Source organism: Camponotus floridanus, unplaced genomic scaffold, assembly GCF_003227725.1.
Source record: "Camponotus floridanus strain SB8 unplaced genomic scaffold, Cflo_v7.5 scaffold12, whole genome shotgun sequence".
Taxonomy (NCBI): Eukaryota; Metazoa; Arthropoda; class Insecta; order Hymenoptera; family Formicidae; genus Camponotus; species Camponotus floridanus.
The window spans coordinates 2,087,509-2,109,085 of NW_020229237.1; the positions used below are offsets into that span (position 1 = coordinate 2,087,509).

At 25.7% G+C, this 21,577-nt stretch overlaps 1 protein-coding gene across 6 annotated transcripts in view; it reads left to right on the top strand.

Annotated features, from left to right (window-relative positions):
• Nucleotides 1–14,819, top strand: part of LOC105259011 — a 33,227-nt gene extending 18,408 nt beyond the window's left edge. For 5 of the 6 annotated variants that reach the window (XM_011270668.3, XM_025415392.1, XM_011270665.3 and 2 more), the window contains 12 exons: nucleotides 1,413–1,476; nucleotides 2,034–2,290; nucleotides 5,454–5,517; nucleotides 6,597–6,692; nucleotides 8,843–8,943; nucleotides 9,057–9,188; nucleotides 9,687–9,860; nucleotides 9,926–11,821; nucleotides 12,605–12,743; nucleotides 12,974–13,096; nucleotides 13,159–13,551; nucleotides 14,604–14,819. In XM_011270668.3, the coding sequence (XP_011268970.1) occupies nucleotides 1,413–1,476; nucleotides 2,034–2,290; nucleotides 5,454–5,517; nucleotides 6,597–6,692; nucleotides 8,843–8,943; nucleotides 9,057–9,188; nucleotides 9,687–9,860; nucleotides 9,926–11,821; nucleotides 12,605–12,743; nucleotides 12,974–13,096; nucleotides 13,159–13,551; nucleotides 14,604–14,647 (3,483 nt within the window). In that variant the 3' untranslated portion in view covers nucleotides 14,648–14,819. Of the gene's footprint in view, nucleotides 1–1,412; nucleotides 1,477–2,033; nucleotides 2,291–5,453; nucleotides 5,518–6,596; nucleotides 6,693–8,842; nucleotides 8,944–9,056; nucleotides 9,189–9,686; nucleotides 9,861–9,925; nucleotides 11,822–12,604; nucleotides 12,744–12,973; nucleotides 13,097–13,158; nucleotides 13,596–14,603 lie in introns of all 6 variants that reach the window. The other variant, XM_011270667.3, reaches the window with a different exon arrangement.
• Nucleotides 14,820–21,577: the final 6,758 nt, after the last annotated feature.

Consider the following 21,577-nt stretch of genomic DNA (forward strand, 5'->3'; position numbering starts at 1 on the left):
ACATTACAATTGAACATTGCAATACCTCATGTTGTATAATGAAATCTATAAGTATACAGTCCATAAATTTATACGAGGTTCATCTTCCATATTGCCCTATTGCTTTCTGTGCGCGTAAAAAAAATTTAGAATTGTATAATAAATTTATAATTGTTTATCATGTCTTTACAGTTTCATGCGCGAAGAAAAGTAAATTTAAATGGAATAATTGGAAATTAAATCGAAATTGGCAATTATATTCGAAGACATACAATATATTTGTTTTGTCTGGAAAGTTGTAAATTTATATCAAATTGTATACAATTATAGATATGTTTCACACCGATAGCAATTATATTATATGAAGGATCTTATTTGTAATTCATATAAAACTATACCAGAAATTCATATAAAACTATACAATTATAAATTTTACTTTGCAGCAAAAGCACTGAATGATGTAAAATAGAACTCGTTTCACATAATGTGTAAAAATTACCAAAAAAGGAAAATTCTATATTTCATGATCTTATAATTTGTTTAACGAGTAATTGAAGTGAAAACAATAATTAAATAAAAGTAATAATAATATATGCAAATCCATTCTTGTTCAGATTTTACATACATATAATCTGAATTTATATATTAATTGTTTTTGTAATATAATTTATAAACAAGAGTTATTTTTTATAAATAAATACGAATTTCTCTCTTGCTATTTTTTCATTTTCTTTATTAGTTATTATTTATTTAATATAATATTTTTAAAATAGTTATGCAAGATTGAAAATAACACTATCTAAAATATTATCAAATATTATTTAAAATAATAATTTTTTCAGTTTTTTAAAAATATTTTAATTAATATTTTTTTATTTTATTTGAAATAAGTAGTTTCCGTATATATGTTCTATATATATTGTTTCCGTGAAAAAAATATATATTCAAATACTATTTAATAGGACATATAATAATAAAAAAATTTTTACTGAAAAAAGTCACTGTTTCTTAATCGCAATTTTTATGTATATCTGTAAGTAATTGCATTTTTTCTCGTATACATGATAGTTTTCATACATGCAAGTCTTGTTATTCCATTTAATATAATTACCTATTTCGATTTAATTTCCAATTATTCCATTTCAATTTACTTTTTTTCTCAATTTTAGTTCTAAAAATATTTCTTGTTTCATATAATAAATAAATCAATAAAAAATATGTCATTTAATCTAATATTTGTAATGTTTCATTTGAGTAAACAAAAATTTAATTATAAAGTGTCATTTCACTTTACTTATTTTGTAATCTATACACAGTAATAATATAATGAATAATAAATTATATAATGTAATATAACAGTGTATATTCTTATTAACAATTTGCACTTATAATAATTACAATGAAAGCTAATTCTTTGCTTATCATTATTATAGGGACGGACTGCTGAAATAGCGATAGACAACGAGCAGCAAAATGTGATGTTCGTGCGTATCTTTGGTGAGCAATTATTTATCTGTTTTAAATTTTTTATATATTAATTTTTATATATTAATTTTTTATATTATATTGTATTATATTATTTTATATTATATTTTTTATATTATATTTTTTATATATTAATTTAATAGATATTATTTATATTTGTTTTTATATCACATTTTATTTTATTTTACTTTATTTGTATACAAAGATTTAATGCTATAGCATTTTTCAATTTCTAATAAATTACTAAAAACTTATAAAATTATAATCATTCAGTGAAAATAAAAAAATATAGAAGCATATAGTGTTAAATTTTTTTATTCATAAATATATACTTTTAATGACATATTAATTTATAGTTATTTATTATTTTTATAATTATATATTTTTATTTTATACTTGTAATTATATACATGTATAATTTATATTTCTTAAAAATAGTAAAATAATTTAAAAGATCGGGATATATATATATATATATGTACGAAAGAAATTTTTATTCAAATCCTTATATTGTTTGAAAAAATAATTTTTTGTTTGCGAAGATATCGAAAATGTTTATTATTTTATAGATAGCAGCTTATGCAGTGATTCTGGCACATCGGTCACATTATCAAAAATCCGTGATGGATCTACAAGGGAAGCTATATTCAGGCATTTATCTGATTCGGACCGAATTCTGCTGGAAAACTTGAACCTCAATCAATGCAGACCTAGGCAAACTGGTCGATTTTTGACAGTACACAAGAGACGGCGTAAGAAGCTTACCACTAGATCCTTAAGTCAAGAACCTGGCATGCTAGACGATATTTTCCACGGACTAGTACAGGTGATTTATATTAAAATCAAATAAAAATGTTTTTTTAAAACATATGTTTTTATCTATTATATATGTATACATATATATTTGTATATATACATATGTATACATATGTATTTATTGTTTCTCTCAAGGTTACAAAAATATTATAATCATTAATATCAAACATGTTTTTTTTTTAATTTTTTTAGATAATTATTTTAATCAAATATGTATATTTTAAATATACATTTTAAATATTTTTTTATTGTCATTTTCTTTATATTTGTGTGCACATTTTCTAAATATTTTTTTATTTCGTTAATCTTGAAACTTTTAAGTTATTTATTACTACAGAACCATTATATGTAAGAGTTTGAAAGTTTTGAACTTTGTCTCGGACTCATAAATATTTCATAAAGAAAATGACTTATAATAAAAACATTTTGATGTCATCTATAAAAATATGCAATAAAAATTAAGAAATTTCATTTAGAAAAAGAATTTAGGTCCTGATTCATTTTTCGACGAGCCCATAAACAAACACGCATTTTATGAAGATAATCATCATTATTTAATTTTTGATGCAAAGTAATGTGTTTTAGATGAAATTTGAGGCTTCTCAAATATCGTGATATAGTTGTATGTAGTATATTATAAAGTTTAATTTATCTAACACTTTGATGAGAATTCATTGCAATATCTCTTAATTCGATTCCCTAAATAGAAGAAATTTGACAAAGGATGTTGTTTTAGAAATTTATGAAGGACGTTGTTTTAGATGTACAGATCTTGTTTTTTGAATACATTTTATAATAATTTTATGATCTGTATGTCTTTTTTCGGGATATCGCTATGCATAAAGTGCTGTCGTGCTGTCAATTGGTAATTACCAAATATTTATCAGCAATGCAAATTAATATATATCTATAATCTTTTGTGAAATATAATCAGTACCTGACATTATTAATGCTAGGATAATAAAAAAATTGTTCAAATTGATGAAAATATATGAAAACCAAAAAAAAAAGAAAGATAAAAACTTAAAATTAAATCTTTTATAAAAAATGCTTGATTTGATTTATCCTTTTATAAGTTTTGAAAATTATTCAGTTTACGGAAACTATCGAAATGCGATAAGTATTTTACGGTAGTCGTTAAACTTATGTACAGTGCCTAATTAAGTCATTAGTTTTTAAAATAAAATATTTACTTTTAAGATAAAAATGTTAAGAGACAATAAATATTCATTTAACTAATTAACAAGAAAAAGTAGAAAAAAATTTTCTATTTAAGAAAATAAAATTGACCTCAATAATCAATTTGTCGTTTGGTTAAAAAAAAAGAGAGAGTGAACTTGATTTAATTTTGGATCAAATCAAGTTCACTATTTCTTTTTTCTTTTAAAACCAAACAATTTTGATTTAAAAAATTATTTTCGTATTTTTTTGAAGCTTTGTATAATTCGTCTGAGTAAAGTAAAATGGAATAACTTGTACACATATATGTGCACGCATGCATACACACATATACATATATGTAAATATATATATATATACACATATATGAGTGACCCGCTAATATCTGTAAGATATAAAATAATCATAAAAATTTATGTATTATCCATTATTTCATTATAAGTAGAAACAGTTTTCAATCTTTCTTATCCGATTTGAAGATTCAAAGATTTTATTAATTCTTATGTTGATATTTATTTTTTTAAATTCAAAACGGGTTAAAAATGGTTTAACTGAAAAAGATAATGGATCTATAAAAGAGGTACGATTGAATGACGAAATTTCCTGACATGAACTCTCTAGAACTTTCTTTTTCTACTGGGAATATTTGAAGAATTGAAAAAATCTAAGAGAGAAAACCTGAAAACTTCGATGAATGAAAGATTTGAAATTGAAAGACAGGATATTTACAGTGATGTTTCAAATTATATTATATATCGGAAGTTTTTAAATATGCATTTTCATTCGCTTAGCGCACTGTCAAACAGTAGAAGGACATCAATCTGATAAAATAATTAGCAATATTTAAATTCTTTCTGGACCTGTCCGTCATATTCACATGTAAATAGAAAAGGAGTTTAAAATTATTAAATATTGTACGAGTGATGGGTCCTGATTTCTTTTCTATCATACATACACACATACAAGAGATAAATCTGACCGAATAATTTTTGGTACACCTTGAATAATACTATTGTAATAAGCCATACTATAATTTTCAAATCTTATAACTCAAAAAATACTTCATGGAACAAGATCTTTATTATAGTGTTAATTTCATAATCAATTTTATAGTTAATTTAGAAAGATTTTGATATTAGCTACAAGAATATCCTATTCAAAATAGATGTCCATTTAAAATTTTAAAGTTAAAAAAAAAATAAGATATGGCCTGTAACGAAATTAAATTGGTCGAACTTAAAGTATTGAATTCTTTATCGATGGATTGTAAAATGAGTTAGAGAACTATCATGTTGCAAGAGAATTTATTAATAACTTTTTTTATGTTTTATTACTAATGGACGATCAATGTTGCAATATTCTGCAGAATAAAGGAGTCAGCAAGACATAACACGTATTAGAGATAATTTTTAATTTTGAGTGCATAATTAGATGACCTGAGTGCTTTATATACCTGAGGCTCTCTGGTTGCCCGCAAAAAATCACATTTATTCGCATTCTTATCATATGATACTGAAAAGAAGTGAATTTCAGTGTATTCACAGTGACCTCGCACAAAATTTTTACCTTAAATCTATTAAAATTAACTGTAAACTCGCACATAAAGAACTTAGTCGGTCACTAAATTCAGAGCTATTCAAAGTCATTTGCTCAAAATTTCGCTGCATTCTGTAAAATTCTTTTTTTTAGAGAAAGGATGAAAAAGAGAAAGAGAGAGAAATATTCAAACATAAAAAAAACGAAACATTCTTTTATTTCTTAATATAATTTTATTAAATATCTATTTTTCATATTTTTTTATTTATTAAGTATAATATACTTATTACTTACTATATAATTATACTTATTACTATATAATTATATTTTAATAAGTTACTTAGTAACTTATTAAAATATAATTATATAAAATAAATACTTATTAAATATTATCTTCAGACAATGTTACATCCATTATACTCGATTTATTACATTCGAATTTGTAATGTGTGTTACAGTGCGTCTTACAAAGGGCTGGAAATTGGCGATTTAACGCTTTCACATTAGAAACAGTAACAGGTGGTAAGTATTATGAGAATCATTTATTGTGTGCAAATTTCTTCCTAACGATACATGAAACATTTAATTTATATTATTTTAGATTGTAAAATTATATTTTTTACTTTTTCTTATTTGACTTTGTTTAAAATAAACGATAAATATTTTACAATAATGATACACACTTGAAATATTTTTCTGTGCATTTGTTTAATTTCTGCGATATATTTTTATGCATTCCTAGGAATGCATTCGTGGAAAAATCTATAAATTTAATCTTAGATAAGAATAAATTAAAATTAATCTGCATTTATAAATATGCATAATTATTATAGAACGTTTTTTTTCGAAAAATTACTCAATAATAACAAAACTATATATTAGTATATTCTATATGAATAGACTTAAGAAAAAAATATTATATAAATATAGTTCATAGAAATTTCATTCAAAAATAATCTAGAATTTCTTAAAAGTAAATGTAGAATATTACAGAAATAATAAAAGATATATTTCTATTGTTAATATATTATATGTATGTTAAAATAAGAATAGGTCGACCACATTTAAAAAAATTGAACTGCTGTTTTAAAAGATAACAAAAACAGTAGAAACGCAATATGGTTTGTTATCATGAAATGGCAGAAACACACCGACATTATATAAAATATATATAGTAATCGGGTTATATAACTTTTTCATTTACCGCTACAACGCATCTATCTCGTGGCCAAATTTCTATTACGGGCAAATATAATAATAGAGAATTATTTTCGATCTATTTTAAATCTTCTTAATATGTCAAAAATAATCTAAAATTGTATGGAAACTTATTATGGAAACTTACTATGGAATTATTATAGCTTTTATCTACGAGAAATTACCCTTTTATAGGAATATTATGTTCAATGTGATAAAAAATAAATTAAAACAAATTAGTCAAAGTAAAATACGATAATTAGTATTAACTATAAATATACTATAAGATATGATAAAATAAAGTGTGAAAACATGTACATGAATACAAATGAATTATTTTATTTGTATATTATTTTATTTGTATCTATATTCGTCATAATTTTTTATTTTAATTTGATTTCCAGGTCGTTCGTTGCCAGTATTATGTGTCCATCTCTTTCATTGGTATGGGCTTTTACAATATTTCAGCTTAGATGTTGTAACAGTGTGGAAATTATTCGGTAAGTATAGGGATTATAATTATTTTAAAATTATAAAATTTTAATAATTTACGTATTAATCAAATCTGAAGCATTAATATGAACGAAAAATATCCAGAAATGTATTACACAAAGTGTTTATAAAGTGATATAAGATTATAAATGTACCATAATGTTATATATCATATGTTGCAATATATACTTATCGATTTTTACTGTAATTTTAATGGTAAAGTTTGATACTTTGACATTCTTAAAATATTCAAATATCTAAATGAATATAAAATATAGTATAATATGCAATATTCTTCAACAATTTCGTATTATTTATGTTAGTTTCAATATTGAATGTTCAATACAAATGGATATTAAATATATGCAGAATATAAATATTAACATAAGGCTTTTTTGTTCAAATTTGTATTCAATTTTGACTCTCTTGTACTCAAAAAGATTATTTAATACACAATATACGATATATATTATTATATAATATATAATAAGTCTATATAAGTCTATTTAATTTTTTTTTTCAATATTGGCAAGAAATATTGTGTTCACTTCGTGTTGTAAACAAGATCATTTATTATTAAAATGAAGTTATGCTATCAATTGTATTGCACAATCAATAATATACAACGCACGCAATGTCATAAATACAATTTATCTAATTTTAGCTTTGCACGAAGCACTATATTTGTATAATGGATACAAACATGGCTTATTTTATAAATATATTACTAGTTAGATATTTTTAGTTATTATTATATTTTTCATTTATTATTGTTTTTTTATATTTTTATTTATAAAAAATAAAAATTTACGACAGAGTTTGCACTTTGTTATTTTCCTATATTGTCTTTTCAATTAAACCAAAGAAAAAGCAAAAAACATTTAAAGTTAAAAAATGTGTGACCAATGCCGATAAGATATATTTCAATTTTCTTCTATCAAATATTTTCATTTGAAAAAGAATTATTTTTCGAAATACACAAATAAGAATAAGTAAATTAGATTTTAAATTTATAATTTATTTTTTATTAAGTTTAACATTAGATTCATATCAGCATCCCCCTTTTTCTTATTTTTATTTAATAATAAGTGGAAAAATAGAATAAATGATTTAATATTTATTAATAGATTTCTCAAAATAGGTAAGTATATTCTTGATAAGCGACGAGGATAACGAAGTTAATCGAAATACGAATATTGAAACAAAAGTAACTACTGAAACAAACATATACTATCAACATACAAATACAAGAATATAACATATTTTAAATATAAGTTATTTGTTTTAAAAATAATTATGCAAATTTGATTAAAAATTTAATAAATATAATCTGATGGTAGAACCGAACAGGATTTGCTGTTTCTAGTCATTTAAATAGAATAGTAAATCAGTATTTATGAAAGCTTCAAATAATAAACAGCGATATATATAGTAAAAGGAGGTACAGCCTAAACATATCGTAACAGTCATCCTGTCCGATTTCTACCATCAATTGGCATCAAGTCAAATTAACAAATCTGTTTGATTTCCGCCGCCAATCTACTGACTAATGATAATAATAGTGCACCAAATTTGTAACCTTCTTGAATGACAATAATTTGAACAGACAAATGGTAAAATGTTCAAATAGATTTTGACTGGATAATTCTAACTGGATAATTTAAGACAATATCATTTAAAATAAATATGTTATGATCTTTTTCATGTTATGAAGATTTGATATAAAATTTATACCTAACAAAATCACTCTGCAGTAAAATTATTTACTGCAGAGTGAACAATTTTGAACTGTTAAAATATATAATAATATTGAACATATTATTGTATATTTTTAAAAAATATATTATAATTTCTTTTATTCTTCAAAAATATATTAAACTCTTCTCTTTAAAATACTCGATAACAATTCATGAAATCATCATAGCAAAAAAACTATTCGACACTGAAAATAATAATTTTCGATATTTTCGAAATTATCTTTAATATTTTCAATTATACAATAATTTTAAGTCTTTTTTAAGAATAGATTAAGAGAGATAAGATATAATTAAGAGAAAAATTAAAAAGATAAAATATAAAAATAAAACAAAAATAAGTGAAGTTCTTTGAAAATATTGATTGTTCTGTTAAAATAATTTATGCAATTATTTAATTGAAGCTTTTATCGAGGAGGGTTATCACAGTACAAATCCTTACCACAACAGTATACATGCCACAGATGTCACTCAAGCAATGCATTGTTTTCTCCAAGAAGAAAAGGTAATTACTTATATTTGTAGATTCACAGACAAGTGTAAACGGATATTATTTAGACATTTGATAATTTTATTCTTCAATGAAATAGAATGTAACTGAAAGTTATAAATTTGCAGATTAAACCTCATCTAACCAGTTTAGAAATTATGGCTTCCTTGATAGCGGCTGTAACACATGACTTAGATCATCCTGGTGTCAATCAGCCATTTTTGGTTGCAACGAGTAATCATTTAGCTGCACTCTATCAGGTAGAAGTATTTTCAATAAATTATTACATAAATAATTAAAGATTTAAAAATAACAATCAAATAACTATATCTTGTTTAGCTAAGATATATTCTTTCTATTTGATATACTAAATATACCGAATATTATATCCATCCTATTGAACAAAATTAATTCTATTATTTATCTCAGATGTGAGAATTATATATTATATTTATATATTATATTTACAAAATGATATTGCTAATATTATTTAGAATATATATATTTTCATTTTATTATATATTTGTTTAAAAAATAAAAAAATAAGGAAAAAAACAAGATTATAAGGTTATAATTATATTATTATATATAATCTTATATAATAAAACGCAAATACCGTCCTCGATAGAGATAAAAAGAGGGAAAGGGGAAAAGGAGAATAAGGAAAAGAAAAAGAAACAAAGAGAGAGATAAAATGATCATGTTTTGCCCAATCTTGAAGTTTTTACTAGTATAAATAAAAGCTTGACTATTTTCAGAATACTTCTGTTCTCGAAAATCATCACTGGAGATCAGCTATAGGATGTCTCTTAGACAGCGGAGTTTCGGCAGAATTACCGGCCGACGTGAGACCGGAACTTCAACGGCATATCAGTTCATTGATTTTAGCAACAGATATTACGAGACAACAGGAGTTTCTTACACGTTTTAGGGTAAGATCCATTAAATCAGTTTCCATTTTGATTAACTGAATTAATCATCTTGTTGCATGTTACAGGATTATTTAAGCAATAATTCACTCGAGATGAAACGCGCGGAAGATCGTCATTTTATTTTGCAAATTGCTCTAAAGTGCGCCGATATTTCCAACCCTTGTAGACCGTGGGATATATCAAGAAAATGGTCTTACAAAGTTTGCGAGGAATTCTTCAGACAGGGCGATTACGAGCGTCGTCTAAATCTCCCGGTAACACCATTGTGCGATCGACACACCACTAGTATTCCAAAGATTCAGGCTGGTTTCTTTAAGCACGTCGTCACTCCTCTTTATATGGAATGGCACCGTTTTCTTGGCGATGGCCTAAGTGTATCATTAATGGAATACTTGAAGACGAATCAAAAAAAATGGGAGGCATTAATCAATCAAGAGACAGTGGACCGTGAACAAACAGAAATCGAAATTTCTGAACTGGATGAACCTGAAGGCGCTATAAGTTCAGACGATGAAACAGCTGCCAATGATGATTCAGGCAGTATCGATTTATTAATACCAGCCGCTTACGCACAAACAACGCGAATGCCAACGCTGCCAGGACGAATTGGACTCGATCGCGTTGGTAGACGTCATTCTGTACCTCTAAGTATATCGAAACCATTGAGTATACCTTTACGTCAGACCTCTAGGAGAGAGAGTCTACCGACTGAACAAATCAAAGTAAAGAGTTCCTTCCAGAAATTAGAAAATCAAAGTCTGTTGGAGCCAAGCTCGTTCTCTTTGTTATCCTCCAAAAGCAGCATAGCTGGATCATCGAATGTTAGCGCTAGTGAAAGACCAGTTAGTGCGGAGGATCTCTTACCAGAGACGAGTATAGCCAGTATTACCAGCAGTACCGAGGCATCAAAATTAAATACAGTTTTGCAATCGGATGAACAACCCAATGCACAAATTAAGCAACTCACACGGCAACAGACCTTCCCTCCGTTGCAACCATATACAAGAACAAGATATATGTCTGCAACCGCGGAGATGTCACAATGTTACACTCAAATTTTAATAGAAGCCGACAGTTCTTCCAGTTGTTCAACTCCTACGAAGAGTAAATCGTGTTCAAGCGGCCAATGTTGTTCACCACCATCTTTGCATGATCCTGATACATGCTACCAAAAGAAATCCGATACCTTGAAAGTCTCCCAAAAATTACTAACGGTAGATACCAAAAGAAGAGGCTCTACTTTGTCGAATACGATTAAACAAAAGCATGCTCTCAGCTCAGAGCGCCGTCATTCTATGCAAACTATACGCACCGATGATTCTTTTTCTAAACATCGACGCAAAAGATCTTCTTCTGCTCAAGATTCTGATTCCACGCAGGTGTTCTATGCTACGTTAACGGGCTCACACGGTGATAAGAACAATGTTTCTGATATGTCTATTGTGAAACCTAAACTGAATTCGGATTGCAATGTCAAACTTAATCGTCATAGTGCAAAATTAATGGTTCAAGAACTACGGACTACATTATCATCTAAAAAATTAGATCAATGTACTTCATCGGCTAAAAGTGCATTTGATCAAGAGCCACGAAGATATTCAACCCCTATCACAGAGTATAGAACAATGATCGACCATGCAGGTAGACGATACACCACAATACCAGTGTCTTCTGAGTTTAGCACTCATAAAGTGTTCTTTATCGGTAGTCCTCCCGATTCACCGCCTCGTAATCATAGTGTGTCTTCATCGAGTGATAGTAGTAGTGAGCCAAAGAAAAATATTGATGATTCAAATAACGAAGCTGTTATTATTGGCAGTAAAAGGGAATTGGATTGCACGAAAGAAAAGAATTCGAAGATCGTGAAATTGAATTCTGATGCGCAGATGAAGGAAAATGTTGATCCTCGTACAAATGACGATTTCATCAAAACACTAGCGTTGTCCCGTAGAGGAAGTCAGGTAATATAAAAATGATTTATTTTCAAAGATTTCTGACTACACTATATAGTTATATTGCTAAAAAATGTAAATTTTTTATTGAAATAAATCACATAGTTTCATATATATTTTATATTCTTTACATGCTTTATATTTTTTAAATGTGTCATTTATATTCAATAGTATAGATTTGTAAAATATGTCGAATATTGTCTTCTTAATTATTATTCATTAATTAATACATGTACACGTTTATTTAACATATATTCGTTTCTTAATTGTTTATCGTTAAATTCAATCTATTCTACCTATTCTATCTATTTTATGTAGAAATTGATTATAATTGACTAAAATTTGTACCATTTATTAATCGATAAGTCAAAAAAGGAATATTCAATATATAAATATATAGTTAAATATAGTTTTTTCATAGATATGTATATTTATGTTTAATTTATCGAATATACATAGCCAAGATTGTTTGAATAGATCTTGTCAAGTATCTCCTACAAATTATCATTAGAAAGACAAATATCATTACAAATTTGTTACAAGAGTTATTATTATCGATTAAATAGCTAAGATTATTCAGTTTCTACTGTCAATCTGCCATCATACCTTTACATTAACTACTTCTCTCAATCAAACTATCTGATTTACGATTTTAAAATATTGTGCTGATATAGTATAGCTAAGATTAATAGTTATATTTTTTTCTATTCTCTCCTTCAATATTTTTGTCTTTTATATTATCAATATCCATTTTATATTATTAATATTTATATTGTAATAACATTTTCTCAGGGATGGGCAAGAAGGCGCGGATCAGCTCCGGTCGGTCTTCTATCGAAATTCGAGGATTCTACTCCAACTTCTGTACCTACCAAAATTGATCATAATTGTAGACGTGGATCTGTCCCGTCAGACATGACTAGACATCAAGGTATATATATATATATATATATATATATATATATATATATATATATATTTTTTTTTTTTTTTTTTTGCTCGTTATATTTGGTGTATCTAAAGACAAATATGATCATTTATTCAGTTTATAACTACTTTAATTGAAGAGAGAAATCAAACCTAAATTTGTAATATAAATTTGTAATATTTCTATACTTATATAGAATATGGTACATAAATATATTTTTCTTTATATGTTAGTCGGAGGTTGTAATCGGCTCGCTTTAGGACCTCGAGAAAACAATTTTTTGGCCCTAAGAAGAGCTAGTCTTCCGCAAGAGATCGCATTGGGAAATCTTTTTGGAAATGTCTTGACTTTAACTAGTAAGTATATCTTTTAATAATATCATAAAACAAAAATATAATTTTACATTGAATTATTTTAGGCGATCGTGAAAGCTTTTCAATCAACAACAATAATAATAACAACAATAATACTAATAACAGCAACAACAATGGCATTAGTAAATTATTTGACAGCAGCGTTTCTGGAATGTTTTCCCCGAGACGAGGGTCAGTACCAGCAGACATATCCGAGTTACGCCACGATATGTTCAGTAGAAATAGCGTAAATAACAAATCACGAAGCCGCAAGAAGATTTTGAAAAGACGAAGTAGTGGGGGTCCAGAAATGTTCACCGGGGAATCCACTGACGGAAACGATAATGGCACATGGCTCAAGTGGAAGAGAGAAACAGGAAAGCGCGATCCTGTCCCCGAAACGCTTGTCAAACGAAGAGGATCTCTACCCATAGAAATGGTGGCTGTTTCACATGCTGGTCGGTACAACCATAGATAAAGGAGGATATCGTAATATGAACGGGTACAAATACGTTTTCCAAAAATACACGTCATTTTTTATTGTATTATTTTTTTCTGTTTCATAAAAAATAACTATATTCGAGAAACATAATTTTAATATAAATAAATACTCATTAAGGGTCAAGGCTACCAGATTGCACACGCTGTGTCCACCGGCGGCACGATTTGTATCCCCACTACTTTCGAATACAAAAGTATCTAACGTTTAACGAGCGCTTATGCTTTTGTGTCCGTGAAAGTGATGGGGATACATATCGTGTCGCCGCTGGACGCAGCGTATGCAATCTGGTAGCCTTGTTAAGGAGTCAAAGTGATCAATGAACAATTTTTTTGAACAATTTCGACTATTTTGGACATATTTGATATTCCAGCAAATGAAAAGATTATGTTTCTATAAATTCTTGATATGTCGGAATGAAAGCAATTTCAATAATTTTGATCATGATATATGTTGTCAAGGTCTTGATTTTGAATAACTTTACACGTACGTGCATATGTTTATAAAATGCATATGTTTATGAATAGCAGTGACTGCTTATAAACTGTGTTTTATTAACAATTTACGTTTAAACTTTATTTTTACAAGTTTTACTTATTTATAATTTTTTAATAAAAATAAACAAAAATTTTTTGGAAATTACTTAGAATCATGATTTTGATATATATCAAGATCAAAATCTCATGGGAACCTGACTTCATTAATAGATATTTATTTATAATATATACAAAGCTCATTAAAACTGGGACAATTCCGATTCTTTCCTTGTGAGAGAAATAAAAATTTAACTGAAAAATTACAAAAATGTAACTTTCAAAATTTTTAATTGTACGTTGTATTATCTAAATGTATTTATACATGCCGCATTTTTTTATCTACTTTCATCATTAGAATGACAATAAAATCGTAATGTATATATATTAAACAAATCCTGTATGTATAAGGATTGTGATAATAGCAGAATATTATTTTTAAAATCGATCTGATAAAATTTTTGCTTGTTTGCTATAGGATCAACATCGGCACCACATAGATCTAGCCTGTGGCGGCTTTAGCATTCTGTAGAAACATGAGGACCGTCCATGATACTAGTAAACATTGACAACAATTTTTCCTTGAGTTATCAGGGATAATATCAGTGACGATTGATGACTGAATTTCAAGATTATCGATATTGAAGATTTTTTCATCGATTGTGAACATAAACGAATAAATATTGTAATTATATTTTCGATGGTTTTAATTGTTAGATACATTACGATGACGATAAACTAATTTGAATCTCAAACCTCTGGTTAAGAGGATTTATATAATTGCAACAGCATATTCTTGCCTATACTATACAAATCGAAATTAATCAGTTTTACTTTTTATTATTAATCGAGGAAATGTTGCAAACTTATATTAATATATAGTAAAATCTCGTTAATTTTGGCCCTTTGACGAAATAGAGACAAAAAATTCTTGAAAAATAAATATTACTTCCACTATATAATCTATTCAATCGATGTGTATTTGCAATTGCGAAAGAAATTGCGAACTTTTATCTGCATGTGTAATTCGTCTATAAACGGACGTAATATTAATATTCGCGAAAATATTCGCGGAGGAGTACCAAAATTAAAGGGGTCAAATTTAAGGAGACTCTACTTTGCAGAACATCAAGATATTAAATCATGTAGTCAATATAAATCAATGAAGAAATATATGAAGTATATCTTAATATATAAGACATACTTTAAGAATAGATTCATTGAAAAACAAGAAAAGAATCTCAGATAAACATATAGTCTGATTTATTTCGTTTCCAAATTATAATTATTTGTTATATTCAAAATAATTTATATTTTATTTATGTTTATAAATGCTCAAAATGAATGTCTTGTATGTATTTGATTTAGAGCCTGCAAACATTTCATCTATGATTTTATTTATTCGTAAATCTTAAATATTTGTTGGAAATTTTTACTATATATTATTTCAAAAATTAAAAAAAATGATAGAAAAGTATTCGGTACTTCAATAAATTATTCCAGATAGTTAAATTTGCTAAGCGCATATTACAAATTTGTTTATATTATATTGACAAAATTCTAACAATAGTCAAGTATATTCTGCTGTTTTAGCTGATATCGGTAGAAATGAAACAGAATATGAGCAAATCCTATTATCATGATATATAATGTACTGTGCATTATGTAAAAAAAAGCTGAATGGAACTTGCTAGTATAAAAATAATTTGAGCATTGCACATTCATTGTGGCACACAATATTTCAACAAAAAATAAACCAAAATTAATTATAAGTATGACATAATATTATGGCATGCTGATAGAATATAATTAGAAATCACACTTTAGAATATTAACCCAGAAAACATTTTGCGCGTAAATATCTAGCAAGTCGCGCACAAATATGGTTCATATCGCGCAAGCAAAACCCTATCCCAGTGCGTCGTCATAGCGGTAGTAAAACGCTAGCACATTTTGCGCGTGAACTCAATAAGCGATATGTACGCAAAACGCTAGCATATGGTATCCATTTGCATGTGATTCGCTGGTGTACATGAGCTTAACCAACTTGCGGGCAAAACTCACGCAAACCGCGTACACAGTTTATATACATAAGACGCGCAAACTTTGCGCGCAAGGAATGTTATCTGGGAATTTATTAAAAGCCGAATGTGGATCAATGAAAAATTCTCTGCCTATTTAAGAAATAAGAATTAAGGTTTTATATAAGTAAAATCCTGATTTTTAGAATTAAATAAATTAATTGTTTAAATATTTAATTATTTTTATTTGACCTTATTTAATTTAGGTCAATATTTGTACTATATAAGATAAAATTACGACATAATCATATGTTTTATTACAAGTTATATTTATGAATGGAAAATTATAAATAATTAATGATTTTTTAAAAATTTTGATAAAAATTATATAAAAATATTTGTAATATTCAATTTTGTTATATCTATATGTTATATGAATTTAATAGTATTAGATGTTTTAATTTCTTGTTAATAGTATTAGATGTTTTAATTTTTTGTTAATTTTTTTTACCGTTATATCACGACGTACACTTTCTTCAATTTCTGATGCATTTCTGTTATTTGTGTTTGACAGGTCGTCGCAGTTTTATTCACATCATTATGCTAGCATGTCGATTTCTGCTTGATTTTTCCTGCCTCTTTGTCGACAGACTTTGCTGTTATAATATAATAATAGGCACAACGGTTGATTTTTCTTACATTTATTATACTTTATCAGCAAGCCATGTTGTCAGAAACTCAATTTAATAAGGACACAACATATTAAGAAATCATAATTGACTGTTGACACTGCTAGCATTTTACTATCTGGGATGCTTTTCCAATGAATATTTACCTTTACATAATCACACAAGTCCGAAAAATTTCCGATTGACATATGTTGTCTAAACCATAATCTTAAGAATTAATATTGATACGATTTTAGCTATTGCTCATATATTGTTGTTAAAAAAATTATTAAAAAAATAAAAGTTGATTATTAAAGTATTTTTTAATGAATAAAAAATAAAAACTTATAAACTTATAAAATATATGTATAATTTCATGGTTTCATAGATTTGCAATTTTTTCATTATCAATTTATGTTTAAGTCTCCTTTTGCATGATTTCCATTTATTTAAAATTTTATAATAAACAATAAACAATGACTTTTGCGGAGATCTTATTCAAAGACATAACTTTGACAATATATATATATATATATATATATATATATATATATATATATATATATGTATATATGTCAGTTGGAAGATTTTTAAATCTGATTATGTAAAGGTAAATACTTTCCATCATTCAAAGTTGTATATAAAATATAAAGCATTGTAAACATTTTAATGAAGTCATTTAATATAATTCACAAAATAAAATATTTCATGAATTTATTAAAACATAAAATTAACTATAATTTAGAAACAAAGTAACATAGATCATATATTTATATAAATCGTTTATTCTTTTTATGTTAAAAACTCTCATGAAATGTATCTCATATATTGAGATATTATATAAGCATTATATACTGTATAAGAATTATATGCTAATGTCTTCCTTGCAATTCATGTGTCCGTGTGGGAGAAGTAAAAAACCCACCAAGGTAAACTTTACATTTCTCTATTTGTGCCACATACATGAAAGTTATTCAGAATGCGATATTCAGAAAACAAAATATATTTAACCATGGTTCATATTAAATTTAGTAATCAAGCTCACTAAAAGATAAAAAGAGAGAGGGAAAAATATGGTCATATGCATAGAATTTATAATATGACGATTTTTTAATAATAAAATGCTTATGAATGGAGAAGGAAAAAAGACTGGTAGAGGACATTCGCCGCTATATACTTATATGCTGAAAGAGACGTAGATTGAAAAAAAACGAAATAACATTTGCTCACAGCTAGGCAAAAATTACGATTTTCGAGAGATTTACAGCAGAATAACATCAGGCCATTAATTAATGACTCGCGATACATGTTTTAATGTTAAATTTATAAATTAATCTTTGACATTGATCTTTTCATAATTTAATAATCATATATATTACATATATTTACATTGAACGTATATATACGAAAATTAATCAAAGATTATTATTATTATTTTATTTTTAAATCGAGAATAATAATTTAAAATACCAAAAGCAGAGACTATTTAGTTGAATCTAAAATAAATATATTCGAAAAAGTGGTTTTCTTTAATATCTTATCAATTATAAAAATCAATTATAAAAATAAACAAGCATTCCACGAGAGAACAGTAATATATAATGTAAAATAAAAATTAGTTAAATAATAATAATAATAATAATAATTGCACGAGAAGATTTTCTATGTAGAAATTGTTGAGTTAAATGGGTCCAACCTTGATTTGATACATCATAAAGCACGTTGCTTTAAGCTATTTGTATTCAATTTTGTTCTCGATATTTATTAACTAAAATATCGATTAACAATCGGGTTTATAATATTTCAATTTAAAAAACAATTTCCAATGCAAGATAATATTGCAGTGCTATGCCAATAGTATTAATAGTTTTTTTCATTTATATGGCATATCACTACTATCTCGTATTCAAGCTTCTAATATGTTAAATAAAATCCGTGAAGAAAGCATGAATAACGAAGATAAAAAATATAATTATTCTATATTTATCATATCTTAATATTTGACTTAAACTCTATATAGAAGGTACTCAGAATATTAAAATAATTTTATAAATTTTTTTATTAATTTTACGCAATTAATCAGAAAATAATTATTGTGAATGCACTATTATAAAGAATTTCTACTTGTCTGATTTTAATAACATTATTGGCATGATATTCATTCGATGTTGGACTGTTTTTAAATTTCTACGTAGGCTTCTTGATGGAAATATTTTACTTTAGAAATTATAATTATCCAAAAAGTAACTATAACGATAACAACATTATTTCCCAACTCTGATTATATATAATTTCTGCACAAAAAAAAGAATATAATTTAAATTTATGACAAATAAGATTTGGTTAAACTTCGATTTTATAAATTAATTACAATCAATTATATTCTATTACAATCTTACAATCAAATATTATAAAAGCAATTAGAAACATTTTGCTTCCTATTAAAAATGATTAACAATAAATAAAAATAATATTATATTATAGTTTATGATATGATTAATTACTGATACTAATAATTTCTGCTAATTATTTTAAAAATTAATTAAAATTAATTTTAAAAGTTAATAAAAACTATAAATGTATATATTTTATTACATTTTATTTTTAATGCAGTACAGAACTACATTTTAACATAATACATTAATTTAATTTTGCTTTAAAGATTTTTATTGCTTCTTACATTTAAAAACTAGTATAATAGTTCTAACAGTTATATATATTACAATAGTTATAACAGTTCAGTAGAAATCAAAATATTAATATATATTAGATTGTAATATTAATATGTAATATTATATATTAAATTTTATACACTAATTTATAATATATTACAAATTTGTTGTTATTGTATTGTAAAGTTTTTTTATATATTTTTTTGTTCTCTTTAGTTTTATTCTAAAAGTTATCCAATAACTTTATTAATTTTCATGGTGTTTTAATAAATTTCAATTAAATATTCTTTGAAAATTTCGCAATCTTTAATAAAATTTTACAATTTTACAACAATATAATGTTTAAATTAATTTAGTCATTTTTATTTGCATCTTCAAGTGATTTATTATAATTTCAACAGAATATTTCCATCAAGGTGAATAATTTTTATGGTGCGAGATTCTATTACAGGATATTGCTTACGTCTATTCTGTGAATTCAGAAGTCACAGGATGGACCTGACGAGCAAAAACCTGACAAATAATAATAATAATAATAATAATAATAATAATAATAATAATAATAATAATAATAATAATAAAACAATAATAAAATAGTAATAATGCTAAAAATAACAACCATAATAGCAACAATAAAGTTGTTATACTATTACTACTTTTATTATCATTCATAATTCCGTAATCATCAGCATTGTTATCATCATTATCATTGTCGTCGTTGTTATAATTATAACAATGTTCAAATAAGTAGACGTTTTTACGATTAGATAGCAATTATAATGATATACATATACGCTATGTGCGGTTTATCTTCGAGTTAATTAGTTAGCAAAATGTTGTTTAATTATATAATTATTATTTATTATTGACAGTTGCCATACGTAGATTTATAGTACGTGAATTAAAATAAATCAAAAGCTACAAGATGCGTATAATGTATAACAAAAATTGTATTAATGCGTGAACATATTTTCAATATAAATATTATTAAACTGCCTTTGTCCTTAAATACGATAGCTAATGTGAATTCAGAATTTTTAATGATATTTGTACGTTATTGGAATTATTATCTGCACCGAATTTTGATATTGTTATTTACATTCAAAAGCACAAAGAGCGAATTAGACTTTCATCTCGTTCGCAGTTTATTAATACTTCACGTACTGTTATAATCTGTCGTACTCATGTCAGATAATCCCCGAAAGTAAAGTAAATAATATATTACTAACAATAAGTCTTATAGGAATTCGTAGGAAGGATAAAAAATATCAAATATAAGTTTTACAATTAATCAAAAATAATTATCGATATCTATGTCGACTTTATAGATTTTCAAAGAATATTTGCGAACACTAGCAGAATCTTTTTCTTGTTGATTTTCTAAAATCTCGATCCAGTAATTCAAGCAAACAACACTTTGTATATATTTTATTTTTTTTTTTTTTTATTAGAACTAACTTATTTTACGATGTCACATCTTTTTAATAATGCACATATGATGAATATATATCGATATTTCCTATGGCTGGAACATCCAAAATGAATAATTATGTTTTTACAATCTATTACAGGACACGTGATACTTGCGTGATAATAAACATTATAAAACGTTAATAGATTAGCATAAAATTTCCTACTTTTTTGATTTTATAAAAAAAGGTATACACATATGCGCTATACATCATTACAAATATTAAAACAAGAAAAAACAAGGAAATTTAATTCACAAATTAATTTAATATATAACTTCTTAAGGAACTTATCTTTATCAAATAGACCAAGCAAATGGGACTAAACAAGAAACTTTTTGTGAAAATTATAATTGACTTAAGCTTACCTGGAACAAACACAACTTCTCAATATTTCTATACATGACCACGCTGTCCAAACACTTTTTGAAAAATTTATTGCACCTGTAGAATAACATACATGTTCCCTTTTGTCGAATTACCTCATTGCTCTACTAAGGCTTAATAATTGATGTTTTTGAGAAAAATGAATAGACAAACAAAAGATCTTCGAAAAAAACATATTTTTCCTCTTCCGATTTTCAAATACTACGTATCGTATACAATTTTCAAAATTGTGATT